The 8,261-nt window shown below is 46.8% G+C and overlaps 1 protein-coding gene across 1 annotated transcript; it reads right to left on the bottom strand.

Moving 5' to 3' along the window:
• Positions 1–1,234: 1,234 nt before the first annotated feature.
• Positions 1,235–7,759, bottom strand: LOC115361139 (troponin I, fast skeletal muscle-like). The gene is made up of 7 exons (XM_030054456.1): positions 7,695–7,759; positions 3,921–3,952; positions 3,387–3,423; positions 2,945–3,073; positions 2,522–2,611; positions 1,898–2,074; positions 1,235–1,516 (listed from the first exon to the last, which is right to left on the bottom strand). Exons 2-7 carry the CDS (start codon positions 3,926–3,928, stop codon positions 1,421–1,423), a joined length of 537 nt encoding a protein of 178 aa, XP_029910316.1. The 5' UTR covers positions 3,929–3,952; positions 7,695–7,759; the 3' UTR covers positions 1,235–1,420.
• Positions 7,760–8,261: the final 502 nt, after the last annotated feature.

Here is an 8,261-nt window from a genome sequence, read left to right as displayed (position 1 = left end):
AGTCAGACAGTCAGTCAGTCAGTCAGTCAGTCAGACAGTCAGTCAGTCAGTCAGTCAGACAGTCAGTCAGTCAGTCAGACAGTCAGTCAGTCAGTCAGTCAGTCAGTCAGTCAGTCAGTCAGACAGTCAGACAGTCAGTCAGACAGTCAGACAGTCAGTCAGTCAGTCAGACAGACAGTCAGACAGTCAGTCAGACAGTCAGACAGTCAGTCAGACAGTCAGTCAGTCAGTCAGTCAGTCAGTCAGTCAGTCAGTCAGTCAGTCAGTCAGTCAGTCAGACAGTCAGACAGTCAGTCAGTCAGTCAGTCAGTCAGTCAGTCAGTCAGTCAGTCAGTCAGACAGTCAGACAGTCAGTCAGTCAGTCAGTCAGTCAGTCAGTCAGACAGTCAGTCAGTCAGTCAGTCAGTCAGTCAGTCAGACAGTCAGACAGTCAGTCAGACAGTCAGTCAGTCAGTCAGTCAGTCAGTCAGTCAGTCAGTCAGTCAGTCAGTCAGACAGTCAGTCAGTCAGTCAGTCAGTCAGTCAGTCAGTCAGACAGTCAGACAGTCAGTCAGTCAGACAGTCAGTCAGTCAGACAGTCAGACAGTCAGTCAGTCAGTCAGTCAGTCAGTCAGTCAGTCAGTCAGACAGTCAGACAGTCAGTCAGTCAGTCAGTCAGTCAGTCAGTCAGTCAGTCAGACAGTCAGACAGTCAGTCAGACAGTCAGACAGTCAGTCAGACAGTCAGTCAGTCAGACAGTCAGTCAGTCAGTCAGTCAGTAAGGCATCTGCATGTCCTGCAGCTGGAGACCTCTGACCTCCTGGTGTGAGTGGGGTGGAGGTTCAGGCTCTGCTCCATTGAGAATGAATGGGCTCTGCAGACTCAACTGACTTTTCTGAGCTCTTCACATCTGAACGAGGTGTGCAGCTTTAGAGAGGAGCTGTGCACGTTCACACACACACACACACTGACCCAACTGTCCTGCAACACACACACTGAGCATATATGTTGATTCTTAAAATGGGTGGCATGCCCCTTTAATACAAGAAAAAGTAACTGAGGTTTGCCTTTGCTTCTGTGTCATCACTTCTTTACACAAAAAGAAGACAGATTTAGATCCTCTCTCACCTCTGAACACTGAAAGACTCACTGATGTTTATTTTTATCATTAAACTGAGTCAAATTCTGATGCATTAAAAACATGTAGATGTGAGGCTGGAAGCAGACAGACAGGCTCGCTCTGCAGCTGGACGGCTTTATTGTGTCAGAGTTTCTGTGGCGTACACGTTCGTTTTTCAGGAACACACTCAGAGCAGCGGTGAAACTGAGCCGAGGGACGGCAGAGTCTGTTCTGTCCACAGCTGGACGCACAGCTGGACGCACAGCTGGACGCACAGCTGGACGCACAGCTGGACACACAGCTGGCCGGCAGCGAGCCGCTTTAGGCCTCAGCCTCGAACATCTTCTTCCTGCCGTCCATGCCGGCTTTGTCCTCGATGTTCTTGCGCCAGTCGCCGACGTCTCGCAGGTCCTTATCCTGAAACACCGAGGCAGGAGAAGATCAGAGCTACACGCACCTGAGCATGCACACCTGAGCCTGCGCACCTGAGCCTGCACACCTGAGCCTGCACACCTGAGCCTGCACACCTGAGCCTGCACACCTGAGCCTGCGCACCTCAGCCTGCGCACCTGAGCCTGCACACCTGAGCCTGCGCACCTGAGCCTGCACACCTGAGCCTGCACACCTGTGGGCTCAGCTTCAGAGCTGCAGCCCAGTTCAAACAGAGCCGCTGTCTCACAGAATACGTATTAAAGTGCCAGTGAATCAGCATTTTGAGAGACTCTTATTTCTTTAACTGACATATTTCCTGTTCAAACCGGATGTGACATCAGATTCAGGTTCAGACTGTCTGCTCACCTCCTCCTTCACCTCCTTCTTGACCTGCTTCAGGTTGGCCCTCAGGTCCAGGTTGACCGTGTGCTTGGAGCCCAGCAGGGCCTTCAGCATGGCGTCGGCCGACATGCGCACCTTCCTCAGGACGGGCTTCTTGAACTTTCCTTTCAGGTCCTGAACTTTGATGGTCAGGTCGTCGATCTGGACGGAGACGGAGACGCAGGATGAGCAGCGTGAAGCTGGAAAGACATCTTCATGTTGTTCAACAGAAGCTCTACAGATTTCTGCAGAGCGGTTTGATATTGACTGGGCAGCCCAGCTTCTCAAAGTAACTATTAAACTGGAACACTGACTACTGTCGTTCTTTTAATAATTTGCATAATTTGCATTTTTTATAATATACCAAATCATTCAGTTTCATAGCATGAGATTTTATAAACAGTAAAATAACTTTAAAACTGGAATACTGACAACTGTGATTCCCATTTTCTTTGTATTAAAATCTTTCTTTATTTATTTTGAATCATACAGAAAACAGCCTAGCTGCAGTACGTCACTTTTTTTTCTTAGCAAAGTTTTTATTTCTCTGAATGTGCAGAGGAGCTGAGCCTCCGTCAGGTGTACATGAGGCCGCTGCTCTCCGCCCACCTCTTTGTTGCATTTGCTGACTTTGGTCTCCAGGTCGTATCGCTCCTCATCGATCACGTCGATCTTGTGGTGGATTTCTCTGCACAGCTCCTGCAGGGGGGCAGCAGCATGGCGGCGTTGGTGCACGCTCACACACAGCAGAGTAAATACAGTCACTCTGATTTCTGTGGTTGTGCAGCTTCTTTATGAGCTTTCTGTGTCTCCTCTGAGGTCAGTGGCTGTGCTTTTCCTACAGGAATCTGCCGTCTCATCATCTGTCACCTTGTCAATCATGTTATGTTTTGAAAATCAACACATTTTCCTGCTGCTGCTTTAGAAATCAGACACTTTTCACTGCCACTGAAGCAGCTTTGCAGTTAAATGTCAGCAAAGTGACTGCAGCTCTTTGTGTGCTTGTGTTTGTGGAGCGGCGCCTCCTCGTACCTGCAGCTCCTGCATGCTGCGGGGCATGTGGAGGGGCGGGCACGTCTCCTCCATGTACCTCCTCCTCTCTACCTCCTGCTCCTTCACCTCCTCATCCAGCAGGCCTTTGGCGATGGACAGCATCAGACTCTGCAGGAGGACGATGGACAATCTGAGCTGTGTTGTGTCTGTCTGAGAGCGCTGGGTATCGCTAAAAAATAATCTGACTGGATTATTTTAAATAATGTCTAGACAGAATATAAAATACTCATCAAGTCACACATTTCATTCAGGCAGATATTTATGCGCAATGCAGACACACTAATTTTGATATATTGCAATATTAATTGTATTTTTCTGTTCTTTACTCCATGTAGGATCAACAGAGTTAATTTTCCTCCATCTAAACTTGGACTTCGCAGCGGATTTCCTCGTTTTTATTCCACAGAAAGGAATGTTTTACCTTCAGGTGATGCTTCCGACTCGACGACATCTTTTTTCTAAAGGGGTTGGGAAAATATTTTGTTAATTTTGTTTTAGCAATAAGTAGTCAAGTGAGGGTAAGAAACTTTTATTTATTTAGCACATTAAAAAAAAACAACAGGAGTTGACCCAAAGTGCTTCACAATCATGGTTAATTAATGGTAATACAAATATGATTAAAAGAGCAATATACAAAAAACGAGACTGAGACGGAAAACACATTGAAGAGATAAAAGGTAAAATCAAAATTAGATGTTGAAAAATAAGTTAGGTGGAAATTAATAAAACTAGAATAACTGAATAAAACACCAACAAAGTAGAATTTGATCTAATCAAATCTCACTGTGGCTGCAGAAAAATGTAAGTGAGGATTGATTTGGAGCATTTCAGCTCCACTTTAGACAACACAGACTGTAAACTGCTGGACATGTGAGCTGAACACTTTGAATGAACTCAGCTTCAGTGTCTGAACGTGACAACAAACTGCGGACAGTGAAAATGAAAAGTGACTCACTCTGACATGTTGGCGTTTGTTTGGCTTCACTCCTGCAGACACAAGGAAAAAAATCCACATTAAAACCAGAAGTGAAGCGTGAGGCTGTGTTCACACAGCGGCTGAGAGAGACACCGTTTGGATTTTTTTTCTCAAATATAATTTTTTTTTTTTTTTTTTGCCTTGACGGCTCACATTCATCTTTTTATAAGATCCATATCTGACAGCAGATCTGTGCCGTCAGCCCACATTTACACCAAACAACTGCTGAGCAATAAAAAAAAAAAAAAAAAAATACCATTTGCACAACAGTCCATCATCACAATTAATAAACAGTGGTGCAGGTGTTCATTTCTGTGATAGTTTCCATGGTAACGGAGGTGCACAGCCTCACCTCAGCAGGAACCAGATACAAATCAGATTTAGGAGCAAAGATAAAAAGTCTCGTAAATCAGTGTCTGGAAGCCTGCCACCCAAACTAACCCGCAGATTCTTTTATTTCTTGTTTCTATTTCAGTTATTTCTCTCAGCAGCTGCTTTGCTGCTCCTGCCTCCGGATCTGCCGACAAACCAGTTTGAAATCCGATTTCAGCGTCCAGAGCGTTCAGACTGACCTGTGGAAATCTGATTGGAATGACATTTCAAACCATGCTCAAATGTGTTTTTTTTTTTTTTTTTTTTTTGGTTTGCTGTTCGGACTTTCTAAAAATCAATCTGGATACAATCTGAATATATATTAAAAAAAAACAAACAAAAAAAAACAAACAGATTTGGGTTGGCAGTGTGAACAAGGACAAGGTGGCCCAAGTCAGAACTGAAAATGTGGTTTCTTGCTGTTCACACTCACATTTAGAAAACCAGATCCAGGCCACTTTCTACCGGCTGTCTGAACGCAGGCATACAGACGGACGGATAGACGGATAAGGAGTTTCTTTCTTTCTTTTTTTTTTCAGATTATTTTTGGGTATTTGAGCCTCATTAGCCGGTGACAGGGCAGAGAGACAGGACAGAGAGGACAGAGAGACAGGACAGAGAGACAGGACAGACAGGGCAGAGAGACAGGACAGAGAGACAGGACAGAGAGACAGGACACTGGTGTCCCGTGGTAAATGCTCCACACGGGGACTTTTCCACATTTTAAAAAGTGATGATCAGTGAGTTTGTGGCAGGAAGAATGAAAAATGATTATCAGCGATGGAGCAGCAAACACAAACAGAGAGTGGCGAGGTGAAGCCGGGGTCAAGCTGCCAGGATCCAGCCTGGAAGCCTCCGTCGCTGTTTCAGGAATAATAACTCCACTTAGCGGGAACACGACACCGACACGGGCCGGAACAATCCGCCCCGAGGAAAAGCTCCGGCTAAATTAGGACAAGGATCTGCGTCCAGTTGTTCCCCCCGGGCTTCTCTGTCTTCGAGGAGATTATCAGAAAGCAGCTGATACCCACTTCACCCCCGACACCCCCGCTCACACCCCCTCTCACACCCCCATTCACACCCCCGACACCCCCACTCACACCCCCGACACCCCCAAGACGTCCCCCCGTCCTGAGACCCGGCGGGACAGGACAGCTCCAACACCACAACAGGAAAATAAAAGCCCCCCTGTTTCTCTGCGGGACGTCCTGTATCTGATCACAGCCCGTTCACACAAAAACAGCCTTTAACTGGTTTACCTGCATGCTAGTCAATACACTGAATTTGTTTTATTATTATTTAATGTTATTATTATTTCATCTTTCCAAATTATTGCTACCCTGTTGGCCAACTCATCACACTCTCCGTGCTGCCTTCAGAGGAGCGGGACGTCAGAGCATCGCCTGTAAAAATTTCACCAACGCGGTGTTTACGGTGTCGGCTCGTCCTTCGTTTTTCCCCGTGGAGGAAATGAGGAGTTTCTTCCTCTTTAGAGCATTAAGTTCTCCTGGGAACACCACCTCATCACCATGGTTACAGATTTACTGGAGGGATGTTCTGCAGTCGGACTTGAAAGTAGCCCACAGTGTGACATCCAGACACACACACACACACACACACACACACACACACATAAGATTTACCCTTACCTCTACATACCTAACCCTAACCTTAACCTTAAACTAACCCTAAGCGTAATCTAATTCTAACCATAATCTAATCCTAACCATAATCTAATACTGACCATAATCTAATCCTGACCATAATCTAATCCTAACCATGATGTAATCCTAACCTGAACCACTGACTCCAAAAAGCAGCTTTGTCCAAATAGGGACACGGCTTTTGTTCCCAGTTGGACAAGCCGTCCACACCAAGTCTGGTGTGTGTGTCCAAAAATAGCCAAAAACAGACCCATACACACACACACACACACACACACACACACACACACACACACACACACACACACACACACACACACACACACAACACACACACACTGTATCTGTTGCCAGCAGTGTGGAGGTAAACAAAGCTGTATAAATGCTAAATAAAATATCTAATATCTATCAAGGTGATGCAAAGAGAAAACATCATCAGCCGAGGGAAGAGCAGCTGAGCTCCCACCTGTAGATGCTGAGGAACAGACTAACCCTGACCCTAACCACCGCGACTTCTCCCTGCGACGTTTCATCTGGTCCAAGGTGTGCTACCTGGGTGTTATTAACCAACAACTACAAAGTGCTTTATAGTATCTTGGGTCAATACTCATTTCTGATTGGTCGCAGGGTGTAAGTGCACGTTTGCTTTGAAATGATTGTGCTGATTTCGCGCTAACCACCACTGAGCAGGATGAGACATGTTTGCATGGATATGAATCCTATTTAATCCATTCTGGTAAACCCACAATCTCTAAAAGGCTGAGTACCATTAGCTTAATCCTCACTGTTACTTATTCATTTACTTGTTTAGTTGTCAAGTAGCTGTGGATAATCCACCATGAGGTGTGACATGGAGCATAAAAACCACCTGAACACACACATCAGGGATCAGCTGAGCTCTGACTATAACAATTTCCCCAACCAGCTCCTTTTCTTTTTTAAGTTTATTTTCTTGTCATTTTTGCTTTATTGGATAGTCTGACTGCAGGAAAGTCGAGGAGGAGGGGGGGGTGACGTGAAGGGGAGGCCTCGGCCTTGGTAAAGGGTACGGGCCCAACCAGGTGAGACACCTGGAGGCTCGATAAAAATATTTTTTGTGGAAAAAAATAGTAAACTTCCTGCAGGTTGGCAGGTTGACGTGCTGCACTATCAGGCACTAAGTCCATTCAAATAATCTGCGGTGACACGGAGGTCAACAGTGGGACTATCACTTTCCTGCCACATCACACACAAGGGTCCACTTACACACACACACACTTCATCACTCTGCACTTCAGAGGCAGGCGTGTGAGTCAGGCTGGCAGACCGCCTCAGACCGCCTCAGACCGCCTCGGCCTCCGGGCCAAAACCAACATCAGGATCAATTAACGTCCTGAGTCGGCCCGGCTCCTGCTGAGCTGTGTCCCGCCACGTTTACAGCCTGAACACTGCATCACCGACGTTCACACACACACACACACACACACACACACACACACACACACACACACACACACAGTCACATCTCTGTCGCCTTCCATCCTCTGAACACTGAACAACCAAATCTCCACAGTCAGAACCACAAACAGCCAAATCTTCACCCTCGTTTAAGGACGGGGCAGCAGCAAGCAAACGCCAAACATCAGACGACCAAAAAGCTCAAATGAGAATCAAAATGTTGCCAAAAAAAGAAAGAAGAAAAGAAATTTGTGGAATAAAACAGAACAAGACTCCTCACCTATGAGCCGAGCAGCGAGCGCGAGGGGGGCGTCAGGTTTGGGGAAGTGGCTCGCTGACATCACTACACGTTGGTATATATTGATTTCCCCGACGGCCCAGGAAACCCCATCTTCCTCTTTATGGAAGCAGATTGACCCGCAGACCAATAGGCAGAGCAGCACCTGAAACACTATCTGTGACCCCCCACCTCCTCCCAGGCCCTTTATAAATAACCCCCTCCTTCAAGATTGTGCCTCTGATTCCATTATTTTACCCAGCGGCCCCTCCCCTCCGGGCCGGGGGAGGCCCGGGGAGGCCCGGGGGGGGGGCAGTCTGCCTCGGTGGGGCGGCCCGGAGGAGAAGACAGCAGCTCGTTAGTGAGATCAGACTCGATTAAGAGACGATTACCACATGATCACATGAAAACCCTGAGGAGCGCGCTGCAAAAAAAAACCTCAGCGAGTCAGCAGCCACTCTCATTTCCAGGCTTAAAATCCTGTTTTTCTTCAGCAAAGTCAAAAAGAAAAGAAATGAGGCCAAGCTTGACCTCGACAAGCCCCAGTTTCTTTCCCAATAAAGCAGTTTT

Source organism: Myripristis murdjan, chromosome 6, assembly GCF_902150065.1.
Source record: "Myripristis murdjan chromosome 6, fMyrMur1.1, whole genome shotgun sequence".
NCBI lineage: Eukaryota > Metazoa > Chordata > Actinopteri > Holocentriformes > Holocentridae > Myripristis > Myripristis murdjan.
Note: the sequence above shows the minus strand (reverse complement) of the source record. Positions and strands in the feature narration are given on the sequence as shown.

Bases quoted from the DNA above. Each gene is read 5' to 3' on its own strand.
- LOC115361139 (XM_030054456.1), bottom strand. The intron at 3,074-3,386 runs GTAAAACATTCC...GTCCTCCTGCAG, and splicing joins GTCGGAAGCATCACCTGAAG to AGTCTGATGCTGTCCATCGC. The intron at 1,517-1,897 runs GTGAGCAGACAG...TCGGTGTTTCAG, and splicing joins AGAAGGAGGTGAAGGAGGAG to GATAAGGACCTGCGAGACGT.